Raw genomic sequence first — 13,655 nt, 5'->3', positions numbered from 1 at the left:
TTTTTCCACGTAGTGAACGTGTGTCTCTGCTCCGATAAGCGGCTCCTTCGTGCAGAGAGTCTGCAGCAGTGTGTGTGTGTGTGTGTGTGTGTGTGTGTGTGTGTGTGTGTGTTGGCACTTTGACACCCAAACGCGCTGTGCGCGCACAACGTGCCGTGCCGTGATTTGCCGTTCATCGCCAATGCAGCCTAAGGGAAAGGCTTAACGGATCGCATACAGACAGACAGGCAGCGTCAAACCCGGCTCATTAAAATCCCGTCTGCAGACGCTAAGCCGGTCGCGCGCAGTAGCCCACTACCACAGCTCCTCGCGGTGCTGCAGACGGACCCCAAAGCGCGCGGTAAAAGTGCCGAGAAGAGGGCAACTGCTCGGTAAAATGGGACCGAACCCGAGCAGTTAATTGGTTCCGAGATAAACGCGCACACAGCTGAGGGGGAGGCCAAACGTTGTGGAGGTTAAAGGCGACATGACGAAAACGGGCAATATCTGAACTTTAGAGGATCAGCTGTAAGGACAGGGTACAGCCCACCGATCTGACCGGCACACCGAGGAACGGAATCACAGTTTGCGTCAGTGTGTCAAAGGCAGAGCCAGCAGTATGGCGCGCAGTGACAGTCGTTTGGACACCTGGCAGGTGCTTCTGACCATCTCCATGGTCATCATCCCGCTGTCTGCTCACGGTAAGTCCGCTGCACCGGAGTCCCACCCTGTGCGTGTGTGTGTGCATGTGTTCGCCCGTGCGTGATTCAAATCACTCCTGCATTATATGGAAAATGACAATTACCCATTAATGCGGCATGGGGCAGCATTTAAAACAGGGGCATGGTAAAATATTAAATAATCTTTTTTTTATTGGTGAGAGATAGGCTATTGCAGGTGGGAATTAACAGGCTGGTTTTGAAATGTCTTTTCTATGATCTCTAATATTTCAAATGCATTGTTAATCAATTGGAATTGAGTATTTATTATGCCAGTATAGCCTTTGCCTTTGGATTACAATTGCATTCGAAAGACCAATAATTGATCAGTGCTGAAAAATCTTGTTGTGTGATTTGATATTTTTTCTGCCCACATATTTTCTGTCATGCTTAGCTGCTCAAGCTGTTGTATACATTAAAGACACTTGAACCCTTGCTCCGGCCAATCTAAGGTCCATCCTGAGTCTGAAGGGGAATAGCATCTCCTTCCTGAAACAATTCAATACTACTGATTTGTTCTTAATGTCATCAGCTCTAGCAGGGTCTAGGGGGGTATGTATGAAGAAGGCAGGCAGGTCTGGAGGTGATAAGACAGGGGGGGCAGACACATTTGACAGAGCAGTTGTGCAGCTGCGACTCTCCATGGTGCGTACAGCCAAGACAAAGGCGGGATTAGGTGCACCGTGGTCGGGCTACAGGAGGCCTTTTTACGGCTCTGAAAGGATGAATTCCTCCAGACATTGAGGGAAAGCCCGAGACAACCGGGCCTGTTACACTATACCCCCTTTCTCCCTCTCGTTACTGTCCATCCCTTGAGACACGGAGGCAATCAGTGTGGGAACCAAAATCTGACACAACCAGCCCCTTCCCTGTCTGGCTCACTATTCCTCCCACTGACAGAAGTGGAGATGCGAAACGTAGAAATTAGCTCTAGATGCTGCCGCTGCCCAGCAACAGGGTGGCTCGTGCACGGAGGGTCGCCGGGGTTCATGTGGGCACGCGCCTCCATTACTACCCCCTCCCACCCCCTCGTCTCATCTCGCGCCCTCAATGTGTAACCAGGCGTTAACAATGTGACATATTGACCGGTAAATATACGAAAGGCGTCCTTTCTGTCATGCTTTAAAACCCAAAGACCACGTCGCTGTCGAAAACATGATGTGAATCATTAGCAGCAGGTGACTCTTCATTCATTTGTTTGGCCATCAGGGGAGAATATAGAGTGCAGTGTGAGAAGAAACATGTATTTATTTTACTATAAGACCATTAAAAGATGACCACGAGGCATCATTTTGCTTTCATAGCAGTTCTGCCATTTTAATGATTATATCAAAGCTAGCCTACTTATCAACTTGTACAGACAATAACTACAAATTTGCTTTATTATTTCAGGATCTTAAGCATGACAAACAATGCAATTTCATTTACTATAAGGGGTTGAAGAAAAGCAGCACATTTTCACATTTAAAGAGTCAATCCAGGGAATGTAATTAATTTGGTTTAGAAACAAGATTACGACAAATGGCTTCTTAAAATGGATGTCAATGAATCGGACTATAATCAGCTAATTGATTAATTAACAGATTATTTCAGCTCTCAGAAACCAATACAAAACATATGCACAGTGTCCTTGATAGCCATTTTAAGCGATTTGGATCAAATCCAGACCTTTGGGTGCACTTTGTGTGTTTACGTGTCTCTGTGAGCGAGCGCATACTGTGAGGTCCATCTGCCCTTTAGCCCTAGAAAGCTGATAAAATGTCACAGTAGATCAGATCACCAGCTTCTCCGTGACTCCCTTTAGTTCACAGAAGGGGAGGAAGAATACTATACAAGTGGATATAATGGTTGAATCATGCAGGTTGAACAATTATTAGTTGGTTGTAATTCAATTGGGGTACAAACAGTGTATATTTGTGCAAATTCACAAAGTAGGGCTAGTTGTGTCTCCATCCAATAACAGCGTGCATGATACATACTTCCAACAGTGTCCTGCTGGTAAAGTGACAAAGCTGCTGGGAATCTGCACTCTAGCCAATCACAGTGACCTCAGGTAAAACTTGTTACCATGGTGACATGCTCAGCATGATGCCATAGGTGGAGAATTGAGCAGCAGTTAAAGGCATAAATCACAGTATTTCTAAGACGGAAACCTCTAAGCAGGGTCTCGTGCCTTCAATATGCTTGTCTTGCCCTTGTAATCTCTTCATGTTCCCTTTTGCTCTATTAATCGCTACGACTGCCAGCTGCTAACAGGATGCTGTGCATATAAATCTCAACAGGGAACAAATTGGCAGATTGAACCTTTAAATGAAATTTGAATCAGTTGTAATCAGTTTGAGCTGGTGGAGCATGTCTATCTCTTTCACAAACTGGGAAGCATTCGAGCTCATTCCAGCTCGGTTTTTCCCAGAGATGGAGTTGGCATATAACACTTGCTGGCTGGCTGATTGATTGAAAAACAAGAGAGAGAAAGCACAAACACTGGGTTCTCTGTCTCCACTGCAACTCCCTCGCTCCACTCCTTCCTTTCAACATGGCACCTCTTTACATCTCACCATGGCAACTACAGTGTGTGTGTCTGTGTGTCTGTGTGTGTGTGTGAGGTGGATCTCATGGTTCCTCAGCCACCACTTGTCTTCGTGACTCAAGGCACGTTCAGATGGTTTTAGTATTAGCACTGAATGAAGTGCCAGACACTGGAAGCAGGGATCTGATTGGACGGAGTGAGTTCAGGGTGGCGGTGGGAAAGAAGCCGCTTGCAGTAAAAGTTTTAAGAAGTGGCTTCTTGAAATTCAGTAGAATGTGGGAACATTCCCTAAAATGTGTTACAGAAGGGTCTTCTTTCTTTCTTTCTTTCTTTCCTTCTCTCCAATTCCCCATTCCCCTCGAGTATATAGTTTGACATTTTGGGATATGTATATATTTGCTCTCTTTCCAAGATTCAGTTGAGAGGATTTATAGTGCTCTAACGTTTTCTACGATAATATGAAACTACCGGCAGCAGCCAGTTGGTTAAGCTAAGCAAACATCCTTGGAAAAAAGCTAGGCCAGCTCTTTCCAAGTAAGTAATAGCTTAATGTGCTGGAAATGTGGATTTTGTTGCCTTTGGACAGAGCCTGAGCTGGTTCTCTTGGTTTCCAGTGTAAGCTTACTGGCTGCTGGTTGTGTCTTCACATGAGAGTGCTATCATTTTCCGATCTAAGTCTTGGCAAGAAAGAGAATTTGTGTATTCTCCAAAACATTGAATTATTAACCTTTATATTCAATTTATTCTACATTTCCTGACAGTATCTCTATCACCGTACAACTCTTTTTCACTCTCAATTAAAGTCATATTGAATATTCGAACCTAAGATGACGTGTTTTTTTCTAGACACGTTGTTCCCAAAAAGTATGGTGTGGTATTTTTGGAAACTTGGCTTCTCCACTTGAATTTAAACAGATCTGTAGGTTTGAATGAGGTCTTTCTCTGCAGATTTCCAAGTGCAAGAGAAGTTCCTGACCATTCAGCCTCTAACCTATTGCTCTAAATCCTAATCTAATCCTCGCCTAGTCTCGGTCACCAGAACACATTAGTCACTCAATGTGCTTAATCCTACATCGCTACAGTCTGATTACACAGCAGTCTTCAGCGCTTGTTCTGATTTCTTTGACAATTAATCACTTAGCGCTAAAGCGTGAACCACAACGCTTTCTTTGCTAAGCCGCACGTTTCAGCAAATCAGATCTCTTCTGAGAACGCAAAGATATATGACATAATAGCGTTTTCTTAGAAAACTAGCCTCAGGCCTCTTTCACTATACTTTAGGGATCCATTTAAATCATTAATGCCTCATCCTTGGGCTACAATCTTTATTAAACAAAATATAGTCAGTACACTGGGATTAGCGCCAACTGGAAAAAAAGTAACATATAATGTGTGTCTTTGGGTGTGTACAAGCCTTTGTTTACCCTTTTGTCATCTACATTTAAATAAGATAACAGAAAACAACAGACAAACTCCTACAATGCAATAAGATTATGTTAATAAAATGATGTTATTTTATACTTTAAAGTCACTTTACATGTCAGGTGGAGTACTGCATATCCCTCGAAAAGCCTCAGTTCTGGTTCATTTTGGGAAATTAGTTTTCTTATCTCAAGTTCAAATCTCAAGAGACGCTTTCTTTAAACACAAGGGAACTAATCAGGTAGATAGGGTCTGATAAAAAGATTGGAACTAAAGCATTTCTGCAGCTTGACCGAGGATTGACACCCGAGCCTCTGGTTTCATTCATTGTGTACTACTCGTATGATTCCCCAACTTAATGGAAGTCCAACTCTTAAAATTGCTTCTTTAATGTCTTTTTTTGTCTGATTGACAGGGAGGCATTCTCTGTCAAGGCACCATCATCACCACAACCAATCATCTGTCAACAAGGAGGCCTTGAACGCCCGGATGGTGCTCAGTGATGACTCAGCAGAGAGGGACCACCTGATCGGCCTCGGGGCTAAACTCCCAGTCAGCTCCACCAAACATCACCATTCTCATAAACATGCCCACCTAGACGTTGTTGATGAAGACCCGCCTGTGGGGGAGGAGCTGACTGCCGGAGGCGCGGGGCCGGACCAGCCCGGAAACCCCATGTCTGATGAAGTCATCACCGTGGAGTTTCACAGCCCTGCCCCTGACGGTGTGCCCGCTGACGGTGATCTGGACTGGGCCAAAGCCCCTCAACCCCAGAAGCAAAAAGGAGGAGACCCAACTGCCTGGACGCTTTCTGACTTTTACGACTACCTTTCCCCTGACAACGACCCCTCAGCCCTGGATGCCACCCCAGAACCTGAGCCCACCCCTTCACCCCCGCCTGACATGGAAGATGAAAATCCGCTCCTGGCTGGTTCTCCTGCTGTTCCTGACAACGTGAGGTCTGACGTGGAGCCCTCCATACCAGCTCCCTCCATGCCAGCGCCAGACACAGGTGATGGGTTAGGGTTAGGGGGCGCCATGGGGGCCGACGGCTGCAGGCTGGGCTATGTGCGCTCTGGACCTGGAGTCTGTGTGTCTCAGTGTGACATTGAACCCAATTTCTGCCTCAATGGAGGAGTTTGCACCGTGGTGGCAGGAATGGGAGCTTTCTGCAGGTGAGAAAAAAGGCATACACTTGTTTTTTGTTCGTACTTCTGTAAATTGTAGAAATGATGACACAGTCTTACATTTTATATTCATATTTAGTAATAATGAATGAGAAAATACCTTCAAGCATTTGCAGTTTAAGCTTTACAGCATAGGCAGCAGGGGCTTTTAGGGGTTGTTCGGCGCTACAAATATTCCACTCTTTAATTATCTTGTTGGGATGATTTCCCACTCCGGCACAAAAGAAAATATTTACGACACTTCTAACAAGCGTACAGACACTGAAAACACAAACACACATTTGGATAGAAGTTTGGCTTAATGTGTCAATGTTTCGTCAAGATCACAGCAGGGCTGCTAAAGGATTAGCTCAGTTTAGAAGGCGGGTAACGGGTGGTAAAAGACGAGTGTGTGTGTGTGTGTGTGTGTGTGTGTGTGTGTGTGTGTGTGTGTGTGTGTGTGTGTGTGTGCATTTGCTCATTGGCTAGTGACAGTTGATGTAGACACAGACGATATGCACACATAGATCGTATAACGAAAATAAAGTAAGGTCAGGGAAGAACACACATGCTCCACATGCACATACACTACGCCTTGATAGCACCATCTGTTATCCAGTAGACTCAGTGTAAGCATGGTGGTAAACTGTTGGTCATGTCATCATACCTGCTGAGCAACAGCTCACACACTCACTCATGCTAACACACTTCCAAGACACAAACACTTGCATGCAATTGGACAGCGTAAGACAGGAATATGGACAAGAAACACACACTCTTACACACACTTATCCTTAGCCTTTGATCTCATTAGGGGTTGGCTGCAGGCCGAATCCCTGCTTTTCTGGACAGGCTACCATTTTACATTCTTACGTTGGCTTACATGATGTGGCTATAAATATGGTAAACATGGTAGTGCAGACACACACTCTGGTTAAATCTCTTGACTTTTGGCCTTTTATTTACAGCAGGTCAGGGAAGGGTCGTTATTTACTGCTTGTTTTCTGACCGTAAAGTCTTACATTGATGATCAAAACATATTGCTACTTTGCATCCAGGTGCAATGTGCAGGAGTACATCTGGAACAAAGGCACACGCTGTGATTGGGCGATCACAGAGTTCCAGGTGATGTGCGTGCTGGTGGGCGTGGCTTCAGTGGTACTCATCTTCCTCTTCATGATCATTGTGTGCTTTGCCAAGAAGCTGCACCGTCTCAAGAACGAGAACAAACGCCTTCGCAAACGCAGGTGTGTGACTGGGAGGTGAGAATGGAGTTCAATCTATGACATAATGAATCAAATCAAATAATATTATATATCATATCATAAGCCGTAATGTAAGTGTTTCTAAAGTTTATCTAATTGTCATTGTCTCTTGATTGTTTTCCACTAAAAAAAAATGTTTTTAGACTGAGATAATATATATTTTGAGGTTTTGACCCCAGATTCACGCTGTACAGAGCAACATAGGGAAAACCTGGACATGGAAAGATACAAATGCACAGAAAACACATACTAAATGGTAATATTAATGACACAAATGTCTCTCTCTTGCCCTGCTGCAGTAAATACCGCCCACAGAGCAGCGAGCCACAGACAGACGGCCTCTCCGTGTCCACCATGGCCGACGGCTCGCAGCCAAACGTAAGGAAACTGTGCGACACCCCTCCGCTTGCTCCCCAAGCTCACACTCACAACCTGGCGTACTATGACAACATTATCTGTCAGGTACGCCCTTACTCTCCTCATGTTTACTCACCTTTGTCTCTCCTTTCATCCTAGACTAACTTTGCAGTCCCATCTTCATCTAAAATGTATTCATGATGTCATCTCCCATGTTTTGTGTCTTCCCGCTAACATTTTCTTTGTACATGTCTTAGTTTGTCTGATTGTCTCTGCGCATGGCCATCTTTCTTGTCCAAATAAGCTTTTAGTGTTATGCACACATTGAATCCCCTTAACGCCCTGTTGAATCAGTTACTTGTCATTGGGATTCCCATTGGGAATTTTGAATGTACAGTATTTGTGTATTTAATGTTTTTCACGCTCACCAATCCCCTCAGAGGCCATCAACAGCCAGCTATACCTGGGAATATAAACCCAGATACCCCTATAATAACTTGCAGGTAAGCATAGCAGAAATGACCGCATTGCCCCAAAGCAATTTCCCCTTTCTGGCTTTGTTTGATCCTACCCACTGTGCAACCTCTAGAGGCCACATTTTTCCATTAACTGCAAACATCCTTTCCACAAACTCTCTCTGCATCTGATATCAGCTGCCTTCCACGTGCACTGTAAGTTAAAATGATTTATCACCTCCTCCCAATGAGTCCTGCAACTAGTTGTTCAGAGTTATTATGTTGTCACAGCTGTGTGATTAAATAGCAAGTTCCCACATTAGCTGCCTCTCTTACCTGTGCACCCCTGCAGCTTCCTGAGTAACTCGATGAGAAAGCCTGGCCTCCATTTTGTTTTATCTGCTGGCTTTGCTCCTATGCCCATGAAGCTCAGACAGCCATTTTAGGGTCCCTGTGCTGCATTTTGCATTTTCCACCCAATTCTTTTCCCATGGCCGTGCATTTAGTGCTACTGTAGCAGCTGCTTTGTGTGTGTGTGTGTGTGTGTGTGTGTGTGTGTGTGTGTGTGTGTGTGTGTGTGTGTGTGTGTGTGTGTGTGTGTGTGTGTGTGTGTGTGTGTGTGTGTGTGTGTACACATTGATGAGTTATTTTCCATCTATGTCTCTGTGTTTGTGGGGAAGATTTGTGTGCCCCTGTTCCTCAATCACACTTGCTTACAGGTTCACTAAGCCAATGTATAGGGTCAGTAATGCGTGGTTACATTCTTCATCTCAATAAACAATGGAGATTGTATAGATATAATCAGAATATATATAAACAGCATATAAAGTTGACAAGATCAACAGATCAAAGAAATGTTGCCCCCATGAGTTCAAGCCTTTTAGCTTGTTGTCTCTGGTGTGAAAGGGCGTTTAGTGAGTTGTGTCCATCAGTAGCCGCTGTGACTGATCAATGGTGCCCTACTTTCTGCCTGATGTGCCCATGACCTTCAGATGTCTGACATGCTAATCAATCGATGGCTTGCTCTTTTACAAACTGACACATGCAGACATACACAGACACCGGTTGTGTAGTCATACAAACATAGATCTCTGAAAAAGAGCACTAACACAAGTACACAGTGATGGATTTTTTTGAAATCATGTGTTCATTTTTAGTCCTAGCCCTACTTGGTTGGCCTTAATGACGAGATCAAACTGTGCCTTGCTTGTTTATTACTAGCGTACTCTCTGAGCTCTGCTGGCATTTCAGTGCTGTGGGTAAAAATGAGTGACCGTGACTCCCAGATGCTCTAAATGTCAGGTCTAGAGGCTAAAAAGCCCCTGCAGACACATGGTCTGCAATGCAGTTTCTTTAATGTCAGAGATCCGATTGGTATCTTTTCAGATGCTGAGACATGATTGGTTCATTTTAATAAAGGTCTTAGCATTATAGGTGCAGGTTCAGTCCGAACACAGTATCATCTTTAGTATGGGGATGAGCTTCTGTGGAGATTTTTCCTTTGGACATGACTTTATTGCATGTTTTAAGTACATTTAATTTCAGTCTTATTTTTTAGCACATTCAAACCGTTTTAGCTATTTAAAAGTGCTTTAAAAATAAAAGACGATGACCCTTTTTGTCAGGAGCTTACTTCTTATTCTCATGCAATCCTTCTGTTTTGTGCAGGTAATGTTGCACACAGTATATCCGCACAACTGTGGGTTTTCCTGTTAATTGACTATCTAGTCCAGCGAATTGAACAAGAAATACTACCTGAATCTTCATGGCATAAATACAAATGTGAAACACAAGAGAGATGCAAGAAGGGAAGATAAGATCACGAAGAGCTGACGCACATGAATCTTGCTGCCTAATTACCTGTGCCCCATGTGTCTGGGTGTGAACATATTAAGATGTGTTTGTGGGTGAGTGTTTATGAAAAGTAATAAACTCTCCCCCCAGGATGACCCTCAGAAGCAGGAAGACCCAGCGAAGTCCGCCCAAGCCAAGGAAGAGGGTTCAATGAACATCCTCAACTCTCACTCCCCCAAACACGAGAACAACCGTCCGACCTCTGTTGCCCACGACCCGGGCCACACCCCTAACAACACAGAGGAAAACGCAGAGGTAAACTCGCTGCAGAACAACCTAGTATAATATCAGCATCTTTCAAAGTGTGCTGCCGGAAAATCCGACCAAAATATTTAAAGCACACACAAGTGCATGGATAGAATTCTTATATATTGTGGTAAAGTGCATTATATGTATTTAAAACCAGTCCAATCAGGCACAATGTAAAACAAAAGCACATGCATTTTGGAATACACCTTGAGAAGCACAACATTCCTGTTTACAAGGCTGCTATGCCAATGCTGTTCACATAGTGGCGCCGCGGGCGCCTCCTTTCTTTCCTCTTTTGCCTCTTGCGCTGGACTAAAATCTCTGGCTTGGACCAACTAATGACTGACATTCCTCTCTACTGATGCCCTGCCTTGGTCTTTGACCAATGAACTCTCGCTCCCTCATTGTTTCCTCTCCTGTTTACCCAAGCCCTCCCCTCGCCTCTGCCTGCCCCGCCTTACTGTCTCTCTCTGCCCGCATGCATTGTTGTTATCGACAAAAAGTGTCTGAAAAAAGTAATATTTGCAAAAGAAGTAAGTGGAAATCAAGTGAATCTGTACTTGCGAAATATTCGTGTTTGACATTGCTTATAGGTGGATACTTTTAGATTTCATGAGGTCAAAGTAATTGCTTGGAGTTGATATTTTAAATCTATATACATATATAACACACGCGTGTCTTGGATTTCAATGTGATTTATAATATTTAATGTACTTGAGGTTCTTTTGTACTTTTTTTGGTATACATGGAGGATTGTTATTCAAGGTTGTTGGAATAAATATTTTTAATTTTATCTAGCTTGTCCCTGTGTTTTGCTGTGAGCTCTACTTTCCCTTTCTCTCTTTTTCTGCATGTCTGCTCATTATGAAGCTAACTGCTACCCAACTGCTCCCCTGCTAATAATAACTCAATGCACCGCTGACCCTGCTTTTGTGCTACAGTAGGCTGCTCACAGATTACACCACACAATGTTTACCGTGTGCTCATTCAGCACCACGGACAGCTCTTTGAAATGAAGAAAGCTACCACAAGAGCTTACAATTTAACCTTTCTATTCTTCCACTCAGAACAGGCTGGGTTTTGATTTAAATGAAAAAACTGAGCTTATAGGATAGGTAATATCTGACACAATTTCTTCAAATGAATGCTAATGTTGCTCCATATGTGCTGGATGTGTATATACCATATACATGTATAGGCAACTGTTTTCATCTCAACTGAAAAGGTGCTTTCATATCAGTAATGTGTTCACTTGTTTCCACTGCCCCCAAGTGGCTAAAAAGATCAATTGTTGCAGATTTGAGTCAATTTGCATGTGCCAATGGGTTTAGTGTGTCAAAATTCATCCACACCTATATTACTATTCTAATACCATGCCTAATTCACCCGTGCCTTTATTACAGCTATTTCAAATGAACGAAAGCTACTTTATAAATGTGAATTTCATTATTTCTGCCTGTGTGACTGTTCCTACATTGTTGCATCCTACTTACCATATTTCCACATCAGGATGGAGTCACAATTGGCCTGGAGGTGCTCCTCCCCAAAGAGGCCAAGCTCCACTCAGAGACCGGCTCGCCCCTTCAATATGACGTCTTCCTCTACAAGGTTCCCAACAGTGAAGACTCCACCTCTCCCATCCACGCCCCTCCCACACAGAGCGGCAACTCATACTCCTCCTCTCACCCCATGCCCAAATCGCCCAAAACACCCAAGACGCCCAAGGTGCATAAATCACCCAAACACAGCAGGGAGCACTCACACAGCAGCCGCGAAGCCTTGTCTGGGAGGCACTCCTCACCCGGACGTCACCCCTCACCCGGACGTCACCCCTCACCCAGCCGTCATTCTGCTACAAGTTCCTGCCATCCACCCTCCCATCACTCCCCCTCCCGGTACACTAGCTTCCCCCCCTCCTCCTCCTCCTCCACCCCACCTGAGTTACGCAGGCCCAGAGGTCGGTCTCAGGCCCTGGGCTCTGAGCGCTCTGGGACAGGGAGAGAGCACCACGGTGGACACCTCCATCCTTCCCCCTCCTCTCCCCACCTCACCCAGCCTTCTCCATCCCCATCCAGGGTGAAGTGCAGCCCGGTCAGCACCAGATCTCTGCCTGTTCTGTCCTGACCTCCACGGAGCCTCCATCCACGCACAAACATCATAGTCTAATCTATCCAGCCATGTGTCCACCATGACTCTAACTTTTTATAATGATAGATTAACCATCAATTTATCATCCACCTTGCCTCTGCACATTCAAATCCAGAGGAGGAGCACATCACCTGGTTTTGGAGCCAGAAAACAAGAACTGGGACAACTCATCACACTCTCTCAAACTGCAGACATGATGCACACATACAAACGGCGAAACACCAGCAGCCAAACATTCCAACTTTCATGTGTATAACATTGTCTCAAAGCTCAGGTGTCTGCTCGCACAAGCACAATATGAACCATTACATGTGAAAATGCTCTGCTAGCATGGTGCCAACCTCAGTGACTGCTGAGGAATTTGTTCATTAAGGTTTTATAGAGGTTAACTACTTTAGCCTTAGTATTATCAATGTTTTGTATACGTCTTTTGCTATTCAGTGTGTACGATTATTTCATGTTTTACAGGCTTTTGGTATGTTTTTCATGTTTCTAATCCTTAATAAATAGTTAATACAACAAAGCGTGCAGTATTGTGTTCTAAAGAAAAACAAAGAAGAGACAGCAAGGCTAAGAGAAGAGACAGGATTTTCCTTTGGATTTGCGAAGCTGCTTTGTAAAACATATGAGGGACTCTGCTGCCCCCTTGTGGACACAACAAACACTGCAGCTCCAGGTACATTTCAGGTTAAAAATCTTCAGTGGAATAATATGCTAAATATGGGACTCTTTCTAATGTTCAGTGTCTGCAGTATGAACTAGGCCTACAGGGTGTTAACCGTGTATGTGCATCAGATTAAGACAGTTTACTTTCTCTCCTGCCTTCACTTATCACATGCCAAACATGCACCCCAAGAAGTTATTAAGTCTACACGTTGGCTCAGTAATATGAAGGTACGTTATTTTATTGTATTGGATGTAAAGGCCCGGACACACACCAACCAGACAACAAAGAACGGACAGAAGAGGTTTCTCAATACTCAAATTTCCCCTCCTCGACTCCTCGACTCCTCGACTCCTCGGTCCTCCGGTAGTGACCCAGAAATGAATTTCAGCGCGCCATTTTTAAGGACATCTCATTTCTCTAAATGCACTTCGAGGACCGAGCATCGAGGAGGCTCTCTGGAGGAGCTCTAACCGAGGAGACTGTGGCCCCGTCTCAGGTCGGTTAAATGAAATCCTTGCTTCCCTCACTTGCGTCGTTTCCCTGTGTTTAGTCCCTCCCTCCAGGGAAGCGTGGAGGGACGCAAGGAAACCACGAGAAGCAGGGAAATGAGTTTTAAGAGCAATGGGACGTCCTTTCCTTCGGAGCGTCACGTGAAGCGACGTCCGTTTGTGATGACGCCGCACAGCTGTTCGTCTGACAGCAGCTCTGTCCCCGTTATTTTCACAAACACCCCTGCCACACATTTACTGACACAAATATTTGTATCATCTGTTGTAGACCCCAATAAATAAAATAAAATAAGAACTCATTCTCAAAAAAGATAAACGCCATTCTTAAAATGTAT

At 44.4% G+C, this 13,655-nt stretch overlaps 1 protein-coding gene across 2 annotated transcripts; it reads left to right on the top strand.

Moving 5' to 3' along the window:
- Nucleotides 1-80: 80 nt before the first annotated feature.
- LOC104964696 (chondroitin sulfate proteoglycan 5-like) lies at nucleotides 81-12,349 on the top strand. Of its 2 annotated transcripts, none has more exons than XM_010793545.1 (6): nucleotides 81-680; nucleotides 5,066-5,825; nucleotides 6,875-7,063; nucleotides 7,381-7,459; nucleotides 9,838-10,002; nucleotides 11,506-12,349. In XM_010793545.1, exons 1-6 carry the CDS (start codon nucleotides 599-601, stop codon nucleotides 12,118-12,120), a joined length of 1,890 nt encoding a protein of 629 aa, XP_010791847.1. In that variant the 5' UTR covers nucleotides 81-598; the 3' UTR covers nucleotides 12,121-12,349. The 2 variants fall into 2 exon arrangements, with proteins under 2 accessions (XP_010791847.1, XP_010791846.1); XM_010793544.1 differs by having other exon boundaries at nucleotides 6,875-7,078.
- The last annotated feature ends 1,306 nt before the right edge of the window (nucleotides 12,350-13,655 follow it).

The sequence above is a fragment of the Notothenia coriiceps genome, unplaced genomic scaffold (genome assembly GCF_000735185.1).
Source record: "Notothenia coriiceps isolate Sejong01 unplaced genomic scaffold, NC01 NC01_scaffold00037244, whole genome shotgun sequence".
NCBI lineage: Eukaryota > Metazoa > Chordata > Actinopteri > Perciformes > Nototheniidae > Notothenia > Notothenia coriiceps.
The sequence above is the reverse complement of the archived record's forward strand: the minus strand, read 5'-3'. Positions and strand labels throughout refer to the sequence as shown.